Here is an 18,425-nt window from a genome sequence, read left to right as displayed (position 1 = left end):
TTAGAGGAACACGACTCTCCACAATGGTATGATATTGTCCACTTTGAGTATAAGCTCTCATGGCTTTGCTTTGGGTTTCCCCAAAAGACCTCATACCAATGGAGTTAGTATTCCTCACTTATAAACCCATGATCATTCCCTAAATTAGTCGATGTGGGACTTCCATCATCCAACATCCCTAAGATATGACGTGGAAAACCCATGCAAAACAGGTCATCTCCACTTTTTAAAATTCCCATTGGACATTGTCACATGGGATCCTATCAATCATAGGCTTGGAACCTATAAGAAAATTTATATATATAATATATATATATATTTCATTTTTTAAATGAGCATTATTAAAATTTTAGTGATTTTTATTCTTAAAATGTTGATATTTTGTAATTTGACTATTAAGCCATTTAATATTATAATATTATGGAGTAGCCTAAAAATTTAAGGCCGGTTGCTTTAACCCTTTATTTTACTCAAATAATTGGATGGCAAAACCCGTAAATAATCTTCAAGTCAACGGGCACAAATGTAATTTCAATAGGTGCAATAATAATATGCCATTTGCCCAACACTGTACGATGAGATGTTTATAAAATCGCACGTCTTTTATTCAAAAATGCCAACCAATCAACCATTCTAAGCCTCTTCTATCTAGTTCACTCTTTGAGCTTGCCGGCATATCAATGGCCAAGATTGCATTGGGATGCGTTGGCGAGGCGACTCAGCCCGACTGCATCCGAGCCCTCGTCGTCGAGTTCATCACCACCTTCCTCTTCGTCTTTGTTGGTGTCGGATCAGCCATAACTGCTAGTAAGTTCTCTAGTTTTTCTCGTTTTTCGTACATTTGAATTATACTAAGATTGAGAATTTTCTGTGCGAATTAGATACACTACTAGGAAATGCACTCGTGGGATTGTTCTCTGTCGCTGTCGCACATGCGCTAGTCGTGGCTGTGATGATCTCCGCCGGACACATTTCCGGTGGCCATCTCAACCCCGCCGTCACACTCGGTCTCCTTTTTGGTGGTCATATCACAGTTGTCCGATCCGCTTTATATTGGATCATTCAGTTGCTAGCAGCGTCTGCGGCTAGTTTTCTGTTATCGTACCTCACCGGAGGCTCCGTGAGTCTCATCGTCTTCCTCCATCAGCTATGAACACAATAACAAGATCTCATATTATGTTTGAATGTTCTTCTGTTTGCAGGCTATTCCAGTTCACACATTAGCAAGTGGAGTTGGCTATCTTCAAGGAGTGATATGGGAGATTATTCTCACTTTCTCCTTGCTGTTCACTGTCTACGCAACAATGGTTGATCCAAAGAAGGGAGCTCTTGATGGGTTGGGTCCAATGTTGACTGGGTTCGTGGTGGGGGCTAACATCTTGGCTGGTGGGGCCTTTTCTGGAGCTTCAATGAACCCAGCAAGATCATTTGGCCCAGCTTTGGTGGCTGGAGACTGGACTGACCACTGGGTTTACTGGGTTGGACCTCTTATTGGTGGTGGACTTGCTGGGTTCATCTATGAAAATTTCTTCATTGAGAGGTCTCATGTGCCTCTGCCTAGGGCAGAGGCTGAGTATTAAAGTCTCCTATGCTCTGGCTGATGCAATTTGGTGTTAATGAATAGAGGAAGAACTTGACTGTAATGGCTGTAATGGGGTGAAGAGGGTGGGTTGTTAAGTGTCACGTTTTCTTAATTAATGAAACTATTTATGCTATGTAGTTTATGGGTGAGGTAAAGGTCTAATGGATGTATCTTATGGCTACTAAAATTTTCTGGTTTGGGCTTGCTACCTACATAAATCTCGATTTTATCTTATGGTTGGGAGGCATCGACCCCATCGAGCTCACAAAGAAAGTTTCATCGAGATATAATAAAAGAACGACATCCAACAAGTTTAGATGCTAAGGCTCCCTTCTATTATTGTAAATAGGTGGCTCCCATAGAGATTCCTGAATCAATTTTCGAGTCTTTTCTATCACCTCTCATCTAATGAGGGGCTCCTACAAAGATTCTCGAATCAATCTTCAGCCGGTTGAGGATTGTTGGGCGGGAGTCCTACATCGACTAATTAAGGGGATGATCATGAGTTTATAAGAAATACATCTTGATTGTTATAAGGTCTTTTGGAGAAATCAAAAGCAAAGTCCTAAACAAATCATACCATTGTGGAGGTCCATGGTTCCTAACATGGTATCAAAGTCATGCTTTTAACTTAGTCATGTCAACAAAATCCTTAAATGTCTGAACAAAAAATTTATAAGCCTCAAAGATGTAGTTAAAAAATGATTGAAGTGTTGAACAAAATGTATACTTTGTTCAAAGGCTCTAGAGAAAGGAATCGAGCCTCAATTATGGGGAGGTTGTTTGAGGGCTCCATAAGACTCAAGGGAGGCTCTAAGGTATACTTTGTTTGAGGGGGGATTGTTGAAGATTGTTGGGCAGGAGTCCCACCTCGACTATTTAAGAGGATAATCATGAGTTTATAAGTAAAGAATACATCTTCATTGGTACGAGGCCTTTTGGAAAAACCAAAAGCAAAGTCATAAAAGCTTATGCTTAAAGTGGATAATATCATACCGTTGTAGAGGTCCATAGTTCTTAACACACTGCTCTGCTCTCCATCCAGGGAGTCTCTCTCCTCTAGACTCTCTCCTCTAGAAATTAGTCTCTTTTGAATGACCACTTTGAAGACATCATCATTTTAAAGCTAGAATATCAAACAAATGCACATAAAAAAAAAAAAAAGAGTAAACGTACAATGCATCAATCAAATCCACTGAGAACTCTTTATCATCATTTAAATTAATGCCCGGTTTACAGCTATGGAAGACGCAATTAGTATGGATTTGAGATTACATAAAAATAAATCATACAACAGACGATACCTTCCCAAGCCAGATTATGTCGTGGAGCACAATTCATAGGCAAGGACTTGGATCCAATCACCCGACTTTTGAGGAATCCGTTGGGAGTTGAGGCTGCAAGCTTCTCCTCAAAAAAGCTGACATTTTTGCTGTTGCAGCACGCCCTCGTTCCAGACAGTGAATATAATCATCCACTTCAGATAAACAACAACAATAATTAGATCCCATGCTTGTTTTTCCATCTAACATTCACATTTTTCAGATTCAATAGGTAACCCAAGAAAAGACTAACTCTACCCGTTTTGACATTTGATGCTATAATAAGATCCAAGTACATTTTCAATCACAAAACGGCATTAGATAGAAAGTACATGACATGATGAGAGAAATATGCCATATCCATTGCTAATAAATGGTTTATTTTGTCCATCGAAGTGTGCCATGGTGTCAAGAAAATGAAGATCATGAATGAAAAAAAAAAAAAAAAAAAAGAAACAAGAAATTTGCTGTGGGTTACAAAAGGGGTGAGCCAGCTACGTGTTCAAAATGTATTGGAGCCACAGATAAAGATGAGTTTAGCTCTTGGTGTAAAAATATGTGATAATTAACACAATATAGAATACTCAGTATGAGCTTATTGGTGTTAGAAACAACGACTCTCCTGAATGGTATGACATTGTCCACTTTGAGCATAAGCTCTCATAACTTTACTTTTAGTTTTTCCAAAAGGCCTCATACCATGAAGATGTATTTTCTTACTTAAAAACCCATGATCAATTCCTTAATTAGCTGATGTGAGGCTCCTCTCCCAACAATCCTCACCGATATCCTAAAATTCAAACATAATACAAACATATGCACATTTTCAATTACGACTACTGGAACATAGCTAGGTTTCGTGCATAACATACCTGACATTGCACCCTGAGTTAAAGATGTTATTATTCCGTTCTCCAGAGGTTCGCCTGCAACTTGGGTAGATCCTTCAGGAATTACTGAGACAGGTGAGTTCGGAAAGACCAAATGTACTGATGCCTTCATTTTCTGCATTTCGAGTTCATTTTTCTTTAAAAATCACTCGTTTGATAATCAAATTCGACAATTTTCACTTTTTATCATTTTCTTTGATAAATTCAATAATGTGTAACTACTAAGCCAACCCCTAGCATGGCAAATTTGCATATGGTCCATATCTATACTTTTTATCATGCATACAAAAAGTAACTGCAAAATTGGACAAGCATTGACAATTCAATAAGTAAATTTACCAACCTGCTCCTCTAGCTTGGTTGGATCCAAAATAACATATCCACTCTCAGACAAACAACAAGAAATTGCAACTGCAATATGCAGTGCAGAGAAGTCAGTGCCAACCGTTAATTTATCAAGTGAAGCCATGAATAATAAGACCATAAATTCTGATTACCAGCAAGATGCTTTAAAGGGATTCCAGCATCTACTAAGGCAGCACATGACGCATTAATTGCACAAGGAAGAAGCTATTTGAGGGCTCTGTCAAAGAAGTTCTTCATGAAGACATTTCAAGAAAGGTATTCCCACAAATAAAGAAAAAATAATGCGCATGTGTGGTACATAAGTTGACAGAATATCAAACCTATACAAGGTAAAAAAAAAAACATTTTTTTTACAGTGGCATGACATTGGAACATTTTAAACAAATGTCACTTCAAATTTAGAAGAAAAATCAATGTGATATATTAGGGGAGCTCTTCCACCGTGTCCCTAGGCAGGGGATCACAGAATATCTAGCTTTTTGACCCAATGAACAGATAAAAGAACTGTCCATGTTGATATGTAGGCCCTAGTTCTTCCCTTTTCCTCGACAAAACAGTAGTTCTCCGTGGCAAGATTAACGTGAATCAGCTCTCATATAGCATAATTGGTTAGAGCACTTATAATGTAGCCGTGAGAACTTCGACCCAGGTTCGACTTTCAAGGATAGCGTTAGTAAATCAGTTTGAAAGGATCACGATGACATGAATTACGTGTCTTAACATACTTATATTTTCCTAACATTATTTTTAGTAATCTAAAAACGAGGTATTAAATCACAAGGGATACAGCTCCATCGTCATGAATAACCTGCAATTACAGGGGGAAATATCAATGTATTTGAGATAAGAAACTAGTTGCAACATTATTAGTATAAATGCCCTAAACATAATGTATTTCAAAGCTGACAGTCCAAAACATTTTTCATGATATGGAAAATGAAAAGGTGTTAATTTCCTACAACGAACAATTTCGCATTGAGGTCGTCCTTGATGGTTTTAGATTAGAATATTTACACTTTTCAGCAACAGAAGTTTCAGTAACATAATATCATGTTCCAGCTACTTATTTCTTATACATACTATTTAGAAGTTTCAGATATAAAATAAAATGATGTAACATGCGCTGGCTATGTAAATATCCATGTTAGGAGTAGTCAAGCAAAAAATCTTAATAAACGTGTTCGTTCGGTCTAAAGGAAGATCGGAATGAAGGGAATTTGGTAAGTCCCAAGCATGAGTAATAACATTACTTTCCATATATGAATGTATAGAAAGTAATGTTAAATTTTAAACTTTAAGATTGTGCATCTTTTATGCTGGTTCAGAGATTGGTTGCCTTCAACAAGATTTTGAGATACCTATTTCATGTATATTACTTTTTAAACATCAAAAGACCAGCGATATATCACATGAATCTTGAACCAAAAAGGGGGGAAAAATGGACTCACCTGAACTACAATAGATGTCGTGGTATTGGGATTTATAGTTAATATGCAAATACTCTGCAATGTCCTCTTCAATATCATCTCACACTCCCTTTCCAGTTTTCCTAATACATTATCAAATGTAAGAAGATGCATTGATGAGATTCAGAGAATATCATCCATAGCCTGCTTCAGAATCAATAAGGTACAAAAACTAGACAGTATGTTCATTGAAAGCCATAGTTTGAATGGCAATAACATGTAAGAAATTTACTGAACTACCAATATTCATGGGATAAGAACTTTATCATACGATTTAGAGATGGATAAAACAAAGTGAATAAGAAAATAAAGAAACGTACCAATTTGCCCTGTTTTCGGTTTCCATATAACCTCAATTGAAGCCTTTTCAGGATTTTCATTCTTTTTTGTTCCTGCTTTAGGTCCATAGACTGCAGCGAGAATTTTCGTGTCGCCTGTAAAATCCAGATTAAACAAACCACTCATAAGAAAAGTTCCCGAAATCGAACGAACTCACAAACTAATGAAACAAGAACTAAGAAGAGATGGTGGAAGACGGAGAGACCTTGAGACCAACTGGCGGAGCCATGAGCACGATTAAGAACATTGCAAGAACAAGCAAGTGGTCTCAACTGGTTGGCGGTACGGCCATCATCTCTGTCCATCTCCATCGTTTTTCTCCGGTGATTTCAAACGATTAGAAAGGAAAAGAATAGCTGATCAAGAGAATGGAGTGAGCGAGTATCAGAGAGAGAGATGGCGAAGCAGAGGAGGCAGAGAGGTGGCGCCGCCGGGCCTATGAATACTGGGAGAAGGACTGAGAGAGACTGAAGGAGAAGACGAGACTAGGGCAAAAGTGTCTTTTTCTTCTAATTCCCAGTTTACCGGCAAAAAAAAAAAAAAAAAAGGCTAAATTAACAACCAAAAAATAAATAAATAATAAAACTCTTAAATTTTGCATTTAGTCTAAAAGAAATATATTCTAATTTTAAAATTTTTTAATACTGCCTTTAAACTTTAAATAAAATATTTTAAACAACAACTCAATGCAATAGGGTGGTTAAAATATTACGTTAAAATTAGTCCCTACAATATTAATTAATTTAATTATTACAATATATATATATAGTCTCTTTTCATTTTTCCTTTTTCAAAATATTTTAAAAGGATGTTTTTACTGCATCAAAATAATTATTATTAATTAAAGGATTTGGTTAAAAACTAATTACAATCAGTAATTAGACTATTTTTAAGAGTTATTGAAAATGCACACACTAAAATATTATAGAAGAAATTAAAAATACTAAATCCGAGATTAAATATCGAACATCATCCAAAGCCCAATTGCCCTATAATAGGAAACATTTGGGCCAAAAAGCCCAAAACACACCGAATCAGCCCAAGGTGGCCCAGAGACGAAGCTGTCAGCCCAATTGGCCCACAATAGGCAACATTCGGGTTAAAAAGCCCAAAATATTCACCCGAACCCAGCCCAAGGTGGCCCGGGGACGCAGCTGTCAGCCCAATTGGCCCACAATTGGCAATATTTGGGCTAAAAAGCCCAAAACATTCACCCGAACCCAGCCCAAGGTGCCCCAGGGACGCAGCTGTCAGCCCAATTGGCCCACAATAGGAAACATTTGGGTTAAAAAGCCCAAACTATTCACCCGAACCCAGCCCAAGGTGGCCAAGGGACGCAGCTGTCAGCCCAATTGGCCCACGATAGGCAATCTTTGGGCTAAAAAGCCCAAAATATTCACCCGAACCCAGCCCCAAGGTGGGCAAGGGACGCAATTGTCAGCCCAATCAGCCCACAATTGTCAGCCCAATCGGCCCACAATAGGCAACATTTGGGCCAAAAAGCCTAAAATATTCACCCGAACCCAGCCCAAGGTAGCCAAGGGACGCAGCTATCAGCCCAATTGGCCCAAAATAGGCAACATTTGGGCTAAAAGCCCAAAATATTCACCCGAACCCAGCCCAAGGTGAGCAAGGGACGCAGCTGTCAGCCCAATCGGCCCACAATAGGCAACGTTTGGGCCAAAAGCCCAAAAATATTCACCTGAACCCAGCCCAATATATATCAATATATATATATATTGCGTTAAAAAAATGGTAAAAACAAAAAGATTAATATACTGTACCATGTGGGGCAACGTGAAAGTTAGCGACGGCAGTTATTCCGCTTTTCTTTCCGACAACCTTTCTCGTATTCTGCACAAAAAAGGTAAAAAAAGAAAAGAGGAATTCGTTGACGCCGTAACGGAACGTGAGCCTTAAGCGTTTATTTGCCTCGAGGACAAAACCGTCTTTTCACACCCTCTAACCAGACCCTAGAAAGAAAAAAAAAAAAAAAAAAAAAAAAAAAAAGTGTTTTTTGCTCTTCACTCGTTAAAATTACCCTGAAATTGCAGGTTAAAACGAAAAACAACCAATTTAATTGGCGGAATTTTGATACTTTTTGTTCACATTTATTTTTATTATCTTATTCTGAAGCAGCTCGAATGGATATATCTTCAGCAGGAAGAAGAAGAAAAGGACAGTAAGAAGAAGAACGAAGAAGACGAGAGGAAGAACAACATTGATTCTTTTGACAAAAATAGTCAAAATTATTAAGCAAAAACAGAAGTCCATTATGGTTTCAGACGCCAAACCCACTGTTTCGAAGGTCAAACTAGGTCATCAAGATGGCGGCTCCAGGTTAAAGCTCGAATCCTCCGACAACAAGAAGAACAACAGCTCAGTTTCCTCTTCCAAACACAAATCCGTCTCTGTTTTTCCCAAATCCGAGGTACCCATTTAGCAAAATTTAAGGTTTATTATTGTCTGATTCAGATTTAGCTTCCGCGAATTGGGGATTTTGTGTTTGTCTGGTTGGATTAATGTTTTGTAACGCATCTAATTTGTCGATTGGTAACCGTAGCGGATTTGGGGCAATTGAAATTTGGATTATTCCGATTGGGCAATTAGGTTTAGATTCTAAGTGGGGTTGTTTGTTTTCTTATTGGAAGGTGAAATCCAAAACAATAACGAGTTCTTCAAAGACCACAACAAAAGCTACTACTTCTACTGCTAAAGTGAGAGAAAAGAAAGTGTTCAATTTGGCTGGTCAGAAACATGATCCACCTGAAGAGGTTTGTATGTTTTTTTCCTTTTTTGTTTTTAGTTTATGTTATTGATGAACTCATCATTGTTGTCGTGTTTGTATGTTGGTGAGCAGAGAGAGCCGCTTCGGATATTTTATGAATCCTTGTCGAAACAGATATCAACAAGTGAAATGGCAGAATTTTGGTGCGGTTTGTTTTCTGATATTCTTTTGAGCATTCGTTGTCTGTTTAATCCTTTGAGTTCTTCATTGTTGTCGTGTTTGTATGTGATCCTTTGGTTTATGATACTCTGTGTTAGCATTTGGTTTGGTGCTTCATCAATCATGCTGTTGTGAGTGCTTTTCGTAGCAGTCGGTTTCGTTTTGTTTGACGAAAAGCTAATGGTACTAGTGAAACCGGACTACGTTTGTGAGATCCCATATGGGTTGGGGAGGAGAACGGAGTATTCTTTATAAGGGTGTGGAAATCTCTTCCTAACAGACACGTTTTAAAACCTAGAGGGGAAACTCGGAAAGGAAAACCCAAAGATGACAGTATCTGCTAGCGGTGGGTTTGGGATGTTAAAAATGGTATTAGAGTCAAACAACGGGCGATGTGCTAGCGAGGAGGTTGAACCCCGAAGGGGGTGGACACAAGGCAGTGTGCCAGCAAGGACTCTAGGCCCTGGGGATGGGTTGGGGGGTCTCACATCGATTAGAGAAGGGAACGAGTGTCAACGAGGACGCTAGATTCCGAAGGGGGTGAATTATGAGATCCCACATCGGTTGGGGAGGAGAACGAAGCATTCCTTATAAGGGTGTGGAAACCTATTTCTAGCAGACGCGTTTTAAAACTTTGAGGGAAAGTCTGGAATGAAAAGCCCAAACAGAACAATATCTAGCGGTTGGCTTGGGCTGTTACAGAGTTTTTTTTTTTTTTTTTTTTTTACTACTAAAATTGCTAGATTTGAATTATAGGGACTAAATGCAACCAAATGCATACGCGAGCGGTTGATTTTTAGGGGTAGATATGTTCTGTCGAACAACTTCACGACTCAACTAAGTATTTCCTTTTGGTTTGGGTTATTCTATGTTTCGAGACTTGGTCGATATTTTGGTAACTTAGACAAGATGAGCTATTGGATTAAGACCGAAACTTTTTGTGTCTCATTAGAACGTTGATGATAGAATTGGTAGATTGGACAACTTGGTAGCTCTTTACATGAGAACTAATCTGCGAGATCCCATATCAGTTGAGGAGCAAAACATTCCTTATAAGGGTGTGAAAACCTCTCCCTAGTAGACGTGTTTTAAAAACCTTGAGGGGAACCCCGTAAGAGAAAGCCCAAAGAGGACAATATCGGCTAGCGGTAGGCTTAGGCTTGGCCTTCGCCTGCATCTGATCCTATAAGACGTGCAATATGAATTGTTTATTGACGTATAGATGGCATGTTGTTCTAATAGCACATGTTTTTTTTTTTTTCTTGGAAGTTAATGTTATATTTAGTGTTGCAACCATATTGTTATATATGGACCTCCAAGGGGTGGTCTTTGGCGGTAAGGGCTATAGTGAGCTCACGGAACGATGTTTCGGTGGAAGGGTTTCTCTTTTCCACCCCGAACAAGGTTGTCATTCAAAGATGGTTTAGTTTACACGTAGAAATGGTTGAGTCATCTGTCAATAGAATCCTCAAGTGTTGAATAAAGAAGTTGTGAGTCTCGAAGGTATAATCAAAAGTAACTCAAGTGTCAAACAAATGGTGTACTTTGTTCGAGGGCTCCAGAGAAGGAGTCGAGCCTCGATTAAGGGGAGGCTATTCGAGGGTTCCATAGGCCACAAGGGAGTCTCTATGGTGTACTTTGTTCGAGGGGAGGATTGTTGAAGCCTCGACTAAGGGAAAGTTATTCGAGGGTTCCATAAGCCTCGGGGGAGGCTCCATGGTGTACTTTGTTCGATTAGAGGATTGTTGAGGATTGTTGGGAGGGAGTCCCGTATTGGCTAATTAAAGGGATGATCATGAATTTATAAGTAAGAAATATATCTCCATTGGTACGAGGCTTTTTGGAGAACAAAAGTAAAGCACGAGAGCTTATGCTCAAAGTGGACAGTATCATACCACTGTGGATTTTCGGCTGTTGGGTCATCAAGTTCTTTTATTTATTTTATACTCCGACTTCCCTTCGTGAAAAGTATCCCCATATTACTTGTCTTTGTGGATATATATTTTTGATCTCCTGGTTAAGAACATATATTTTAATCAGTTGAGTTATGTTCATATTGGTGACCTAACTAGTTTAAATTTCTAGGATGATGGAGCATGGCATGTTATCTCCCGAAAAGGCGAAAAAGGCGTACGAGAAGAAAATGAGAAGACAAAAGGAACAGAGGACCGGGACACCGATTAAATCATTAAAACCACCGAGCAGACCAGAGAGCTCACAGAGGCCACAGCAGCCATCGAAGAATGGCGATCTAAAAGCAAAGAAAAAGATCACGAACAATAGCGATGACGACGACAATGACTTCATTTTAAGCCCCAAGAGAAGAAAAATGTAGGAAAAACGCCTGCCAACGCCCACCTCCCCCTCGTTTTTAGTAGCATACTTTTCGAAAACTACAGAGATTATCATAACCCAGTATTTATCAGGACATTCTTTTATGGTTCAAAACCTTCTCATACAACGTGTAATTACTCGGGTCGAGTACGACACCCAATCAATAACTATGGACCCATCTGAGAAACTCGAGCCTAAATTTAAAGTAAACAAAACAGCATGGCCTGTCCTTATGAGAAAAAGATCGTTTAAACGATGTAGTTAGAACGAGGGGAGGCGAGACGGGGTCGGATTTACGGTGAGTAACAACAGTTCTTACTGATGCAGGTAATGGTTTAAAAAACTTATCCAACTGTTGCAGGTGGTAAAAAAATCATGGGGAGTGTACGTTGGTTATACAGAGCTCCATAGGAGTCCCAATTTCTTTTGACCAAGAGAAATAGACCAATTTTGTGAGAGGTAACCATCACATACATGTCTGACAACATGTTTCATGGAGCTTGTCACCTGTCTGTCTTTAAGACAGAAACAGCGACACGTTCTTGAAAGCTACTGCATTCAAAACAAAACCCTTCGTTGGATTGGAGTTTTACTTCCTTTGTTATTTTTTCATTCATCTCTGGCTTGGATTACAGAGGATCAATGGCCATTCATTCCACTCTGTTTGACAGCAAAAAAGACAGAACATCTCACAAAACAAAACCAAACCAAACCCATTTGGATTTATTAAGGTATTTTGCTTATTCAATCTTGGGTTGAATCAGCTGAAAGACAAAAGAAAGGAGGCAATGCATGTGACAACTAGAGAGTGTGAAGCTTATGATTTGGTGAGGTTTGTTTTTTTTACCTTTCTTCAGTTGTGAGATCTCAAATTGGTTGGAAAGAAGAACGGAGTGTTTCTTATAAGAGTGTCGAAACTTCTCTCTAGTAGACTTGTTTCAAAATCTTGAGAGGAAGCCTAGAAGAAAAAGTCCAAAGAGGACAATATATGCTAGGGATGAGCTTGAGCTGTTACAAATGGTATCAGAGCAAGGTGTCAGGCGGGCAGTGTGTCAGCGAAGATGGTAGCCCCAAGAGGGTTGGATTGTGAGAACCCACATTAGTTGGAGAGAAGAACGAAGCATTCCTTATAAGGGTGTGGAAACCTCTCTCTAGCAGACGTATTTTAAAACTTTGAAGGGAAACCCAAAAGGGAAATAGTGGTGGGGTTGAGCTGTTAGAAATAGTATCAGAGCCAGGCACGAGGCAGTGTGGTAACGAGGACGCTGGGCCTTGGAGGTGGATTGTAAGATCTCACATCGGTTGGAAAAGAGAACAAAACACTCATTATAAGGATGTGGAAGCTTCTCCCTAACATACGCGTTTTAGAACCTTGAGGGGAAGATCAAAGAGAACAATACTGTTAGCAGTGGACTTGAGTTCAGTTCAACATCATCGGCATTCTCTTGCATCTGTTGCATCGGTTGATTTGTGTGTGTTTTAGCATATTAAATGCACATTCAAAAGCTGGAGAACTTAGGAATTAGGCAGTGGATGAAAGAGAGAGGTGTAGTGTACCTAACCATATGGGAATTAATTGTGGTTGCCCCAGAAATTTGTTTGGGACAGTTCTAGATTGTGTTGATCTCATAATGGAGATATCTTAATAACTAGTTTTAGATACTCCTTCCCCCACCTCTCTTGATCTTCCTCAATCCTTATATTAATACCATTCGAGATGACTCGGTATCCGAGCCCTTTATTCTACTCAACACCCAACCCGTTCCACATTCAATGTAATCTGTTTTCTTCGGCTTGAACTTGATATGAACACCATTTAAGAACTTGGGTCGAATTCCAAATCCTGTTATCCATATCAACATCCGTCCCCATCCCGTTTCACATTTCATTTTCATTAGGTGGAAATTTAAACTTTCCATCTCATGAAAAACGAATCAGTTCCTTATGTAAGATCCCACATCAGTAGGAGAGTGAAACGAAACATTCTTTATAATCCCTTTTGCTATAAATGAAACATCTGCTAGCAGTGGGCTTAAACTATTACATCTTAACGACTAAACTATGCAATTCTATGTAGAATTTGAATCTTGTTGTTGAAATCAACATCCACCCGTTTCACAATCCGTATAACCCCTTTTGCTTCGTTCGCCCAAACTTAATATGAACGCCATTAAAAAACTCGGGAAGGATTCAAATCTCGTTATCCCACCTCTTTCAACTCGAAAAGAGAGAGGAAAAAGGGCACATGAGAAGTGTTTGTTTTCTTCTCAAGAAAATGAGTGAATGCAGCCTTGTCCAAGCAAGACGACGGGAGAAAAAAACACAACAAAAAAGGATAAGAAAACGAGCTGCATAAAATCCTTAAACGACCAATGAATTAAGAATAAAAAAACACACAAGAAATTCTGTGGCTGGCTGGCTGGTCGGCTCGCTGGTCGGCTCGCTGGCTGGCTGGCTTGGTAGCTGATGATCAAACACTAATGTACTTGTTGTTCCTAAAGTAGTAACCTTTTTTTAGTGGCAGCTTTTGGATTTTTCAATCTCAATGTTGGGATTGATAAGAGAAGAATATTTTCTTTTTAAAAATTTAAAAAAAAAAAAAAAAAAATTACTTATTAGTCCTTATATTTTACAAATATATTTTTGTTAATTACCCATTAGTCCCTAAATTTTCGCAAGCAGATTCCTATCTTTCTGTAATTATTTTGTGTTTCAATACGCGTCGAATTTAGATATATTCGATATTTTTAAAGTTAAGTTATTTATTATACATTTTTAGTTAAAAAAAAAATTCTAATCTGTAATTTTTCTTATCGATGATATATGTCTTAATTAATTAAAAATTTAATATTTGTAATTTCACGGTAGAGCTCGATAATTTAAATATAATTTTTTTTAAAAAAATAGTACTCATTAATTATAGAGAAATGAATGGGAAAGGATTAGATTGGATCGTTGGAAAGCATCTTCCATTCATTATTGAAAAGAGTAAAAGATAAAATATTTATCATCAAAAATAATTATTCAAAAAATAAATAATCATTATTATGGTAGAATCATAGGCCTATCGAGTAATTTTCTTTTTCTTACCTTAAAAAAAAATTACCACGTGGATTTACATTATATTATTTATTTATTTATTTATTTGTGAGTTTCTATCATCGAGTTCAAATAATAGCAAAACGTCAGTCAAATATTACTCTACATATATATCGATATTTCATGATTTATTTTATTTGCTAAAAATATCGCTCGTAAAAATTTTGGTGTCCTTTTATTCTCTCGAGCATGTGTCGACCTACAACCATACATTCTTAAGCGTTGAAAAATATAATGGGCTCTACGGAACGACCCCATTAGAAAAATTGTATTAATATTTTAGGGTTAGAATGATGAAAGCGTTACAAAGTCTGGCCCGAGATGTCACGCTATCACGACCGCATAAAAGCTTCAAAAATTCTAATGTAACAATGTACCCGAGTAAATATAATTCTAGCTAACTCATTTATTCACGTACGTTTTTAACGTCTTCTTCACATTCCTCTGGAAAAGATATATATTAATGCAATTACTATTCGTATTCAATTCTTACGTAATAAGTTGATTATAGGTTGAAAAAAATCAAATTTTATTTATTTATTTAAATAAATAAAGAAATGGGGTGATAGGGGAGGGACCCTCTGGTTTGATTTTTGTTCGTTCAATTTTCAAATTTCAAATGGGGTCGGAGAAAAAAGAATTTATTTGTTGTGTTACTAAAGAAATTACTGAGGAAAAATAAATTCTCGACAATGACGATGACTAATGACAATGACATTACCTATCTCGAGTCAAACACCTCCAACTATTATCATACTTCATTTTTTTTTTTTTTATCTTCAAATATCAATCCATTTTCTAACAAATTTTTCTCGATTTATACCGCTTTTATTCCAGAAACTCTTACAAACTCTAAACTGATCGAGATTCGTTACCAAATGCATGCTGACGTATGATTTGGTAACAAAACTAGGTAGGTCTAGCGTGAGACACCACATCGGTTGGAGAGGTGAACGAAACATTCTGTGAAAATCTTTCCGCGTTCTATTTGTTTGAGCTGTTACATCAGTCTGGTTGATACGAGATATTTTAATTATTAATATAAACATTTAATATTTAATATTTTATAATTTTAAATTAAATGTGAATTTATTTGTTTATATTGTCAACATTAAAATCTAATGATTGACTGAATTAATTAAATATATATTTTTTTAATATAAAAAATTGAGTAATTTGTTTGAGGGATGTTCCTTTACCCAATTGAGAAGGCTAAAATGAACATGGAAAGTTAGTTCACTTGTCTTTTATCAATAAGGCTATACATCACTCTAGAAAAAATAAATTAAAAATTATTAAATTATTAAATTATTAAATTATTAATATAATAATTAATTAATTAATTATATTATGAAAAATAGCTTGGTAGGTATCATGAATATGAGGACAATTATGTTCATAAAAAATAATGAAAATTTGTCAATGCTACTTCATAAACCTATAATATCCCTACCACCCATTTCAACCCTAAAATTTGGAGCGATTTTAAAAAATATACAAAATCAGTGTGGGTAAAAGGGCACGGGTACAAAAGAATACAAAATTAACCCTAAAATGAATACAACTAACTCACTCCTCGAGTACTCATCTACGAGAGTGTAGTTCCCTAGAACCTCTCCACCTTGATGGGTACCGGAAAAAAATTAAAAAAAAAACTCGAATATTTAATATTTTTCATCCCCAGGTGGAGAAGAGCCGACATTGAGCTCTTGGGGAAGATTAGTCTGTTATCACTAGAGTAACTTTTATCTGTTGAGCGACAGCCCTTCCACTTTGCACCATCGGATCACTAAAGTCGACTTTCGTCCCTGTTCGACGAGTGGGTCTTGTAGTCAAGCTCCCTTCTGCCTTTGCACTCGAGGGTCAATCTCCGTTGGGCCCGAGGAAAACTTTACACGACTCCGTTACATTTTGGGAGGCCTACGCCCCATAGAAACTGTTGACCTAAGACTGTCACTTAGCCTGTAAGTCCTGACACAAGGTTAAAATTCTAGCTCTTCTAGAGTGGTATCTCACTCGTGCCTCTCCACCTAAGATGGCAAGAAAGGTCCAAACCCAAATTGAGGAACAGTAAAAGTAAAAAAAATTTTTACTGAGTTGTAAAAATAAATAATTAATTATAAGGGTTGAGATTCTGTGTGTTTATAACTATAAGTGGGATTGGGAGGCACGAAAACAACAAAACCCCAAAGCTCTTTCCCAAAAATCCCAAAAAAAAATCCCAAAAAAAGGATGAGCTCTGACTCGAACGCTGTTCCAAAGAAAATCAAGCGCATCAGAAACCCAGAATCCAATTCCGATTCGAATTCCAGCAAGCACCCAGTTTACAGAGGCGTCCGGATGCGAAATTGGGGCAAATGGGTGTCCGAAATTCGCGAGCCTCGAAAGAAATCCCGCATTTGGTTAGGAACTTTCCCCAGCCCTGAAATGGCGGCTCGAGCCCACGACGTCGCCGCCTTAAGCATCAAAGGCAACTCCGCCATCCTTAATTTCCCCGACCTCGTCCACCTCCTCCCCCGCCCTGTCTCTCTCGCCCCTCGCGACATCCAAGCCGCCGCCACTCAAGCCGCCCACATGCACAATCTATCTCCTAACAACATTCCCACCACCACCACCACCACCACCGACGACGCTTCCGACGCCTCCGATGAACTCACCGAAATCGTCCAGCTTCCCTCTCTCGGCACCACCTACGACGGCGACTGCGGCGACTCCTTCGTTTTCCTTGACTACTCAACAGAGGATTCCGCCGCCTGGCTTTACCCACCGCCGTGGCTACCATCTCTCGAGGATTACGATGAAATTCAAAACGACGGTAAGATGGGAATGGGAATGGGATTCATTTCCACCAATTTCAAAGGATTATTGTGGGATTATTAAAATAAATAAATAAATAAAATTATGGATTGTGGGTTGTTTCAATTTCTTCAAGTTTTTTTTTTTTTTTTTTTTTTTCAAGCTCTTTTGGTTTTAATTCTTTCAAAGAGCTTAATTTTGTGTTGGGTTTAGAATTGTACAGTGTTGTTCAAATGAAATGAAATGGAAATTAAGTCAAATGGGAAGTTATTATCATTTAATTTCATTTTCATGGTTGGTGTTAACACTTAAATCTCTCTTTAATTAGTTGCTAATTTTTGTTACTTAATTAATTTTTTTTAATTATAAGTAAAAACAAATGGGTTTTTCTCTCTCTCATAATTAGTTTTTGAAGATAAGAAAAAATAAAATAAAATGAAGCATTTTGTTTTATATATGAAATTATTTTTATTTTTTGTTATTATTATGTGATGGTGGAAGACAAAAACTGAGAGGCCACGTGTCCGATTTTGAAGACATAAAATATAGTTTCAATAGGGACAATGAATCTCCAATGTTCCAATTTTGCTAAAAATAATAATAATTATATAAATTTTTTTAAATAATAGTTCTTGTAATGTTTTTCTAGAAGCTTAAGTAATTGATGATGATTAATTCCACTAATAACTAATTTCGAGTTTTCAATAATTTTATTAAATATAAAGTTCATTTCTTAACTTTTTAATCATGTTCTTTCAGTAGTGGATCATTATTGTTTCAAATTCTTTAATCGAGTCAGGATCCCGATATACCTGTTTCAAATGGGAAAGAGAACGGGGAGAGATTTTTCTCTGTTAGCTAAACAGGGTCGGGATTATATTCTTCATTTCAGTCTCGACCCTTCGTGGGCATCTCTATACTCACTCGTTAACAAATATTTGTTCATGTTCGTGAAATAATTCACTTTTTTTTAATGAAAACATTGAGGTTACTCTCTACCAACAGGGGGTCGGAGTCCAAATTAAAGAAATATCGACATATGATTACATATAATACCTAGATAAATTATGAAAAGAAATTAAAAAAAATAATAATAAAGTTGGCATGTGACACAATACCTAATCTTGATATAAGCTATTATTAAGCCAAGTTGAGGGAGAAATATATGTTAACCAACCATATTAAATATGTATTTGATTAGAGCATCTAATATCATATTTGGTCTCACAAATGGTGAAATATGGATCATATTGGTTGATATTTTATAATATAAGATTCATTATT

At 37.4% G+C, this 18,425-nt stretch overlaps 4 protein-coding genes across 4 annotated transcripts; 3 read left to right on the top strand and 1 right to left on the bottom strand.

Moving 5' to 3' along the window:
• Positions 1–625: 625 nt before the first annotated feature.
• On the top strand, positions 626–1,906 carry TIP4;1 (tonoplast intrinsic protein 4;1). Its single transcript, XM_023666156.2, has 3 exons — positions 626–807; positions 882–1,120; positions 1,203–1,906. The coding sequence occupies exons 1-3, from the start codon at positions 681–683 to the stop codon at positions 1,578–1,580; spliced, it is 744 nt and encodes a 247-aa protein (XP_023521924.1). The 5' UTR covers positions 626–680; the 3' UTR covers positions 1,581–1,906.
• An 854-nt stretch (positions 1,907–2,760) lies between these two features.
• Positions 2,761–6,485, bottom strand: LOC111798976 (Ribosomal protein S5 domain 2-like superfamily protein). Its single transcript, XM_023682343.2, has 8 exons — positions 6,171–6,485; positions 5,947–6,060; positions 5,609–5,709; positions 4,948–4,968; positions 4,292–4,364; positions 4,138–4,205; positions 3,777–3,909; positions 2,761–3,059 (listed from the first exon to the last, which is right to left on the bottom strand). Exons 1-8 carry the CDS (start codon positions 6,274–6,276, stop codon positions 2,944–2,946), a joined length of 732 nt encoding a protein of 243 aa, XP_023538111.2. The 5' UTR covers positions 6,277–6,485; the 3' UTR covers positions 2,761–2,943.
• Positions 6,486–8,094: 1,609 nt separating this feature from the next.
• Positions 8,095–11,433, top strand: LOC111797995 (uncharacterized). Its single transcript, XM_023680927.2, has 4 exons — positions 8,095–8,396; positions 8,617–8,739; positions 8,826–8,896; positions 10,998–11,433. Exons 1-4 carry the CDS (start codon positions 8,241–8,243, stop codon positions 11,245–11,247), a joined length of 600 nt encoding a protein of 199 aa, XP_023536695.1. The 5' UTR covers positions 8,095–8,240; the 3' UTR covers positions 11,248–11,433.
• Positions 11,434–16,486: 5,053 nt separating this feature from the next.
• Positions 16,487–17,427, top strand: LOC111797994 (ethylene-responsive transcription factor TINY). Its single transcript, XM_023680926.2, has one exon. The coding sequence runs from the start codon at positions 16,578–16,580 to the stop codon at positions 17,223–17,225; it is 648 nt and encodes a 215-aa protein (XP_023536694.2). The 5' UTR covers positions 16,487–16,577; the 3' UTR covers positions 17,226–17,427.
• The last annotated feature ends 998 nt before the right edge of the window (positions 17,428–18,425 follow it).

The sequence above is a fragment of the Cucurbita pepo genome, chromosome 7 (genome assembly GCF_057944985.1).
Source record: "Cucurbita pepo subsp. pepo isolate OVF chromosome 7, ASM5794498v1, whole genome shotgun sequence".
NCBI lineage: Eukaryota > Viridiplantae > Streptophyta > Magnoliopsida > Cucurbitales > Cucurbitaceae > Cucurbita > Cucurbita pepo.
The sequence above is the reverse complement of the archived record's forward strand: the minus strand, read 5'-3'. Positions and strand labels throughout refer to the sequence as shown.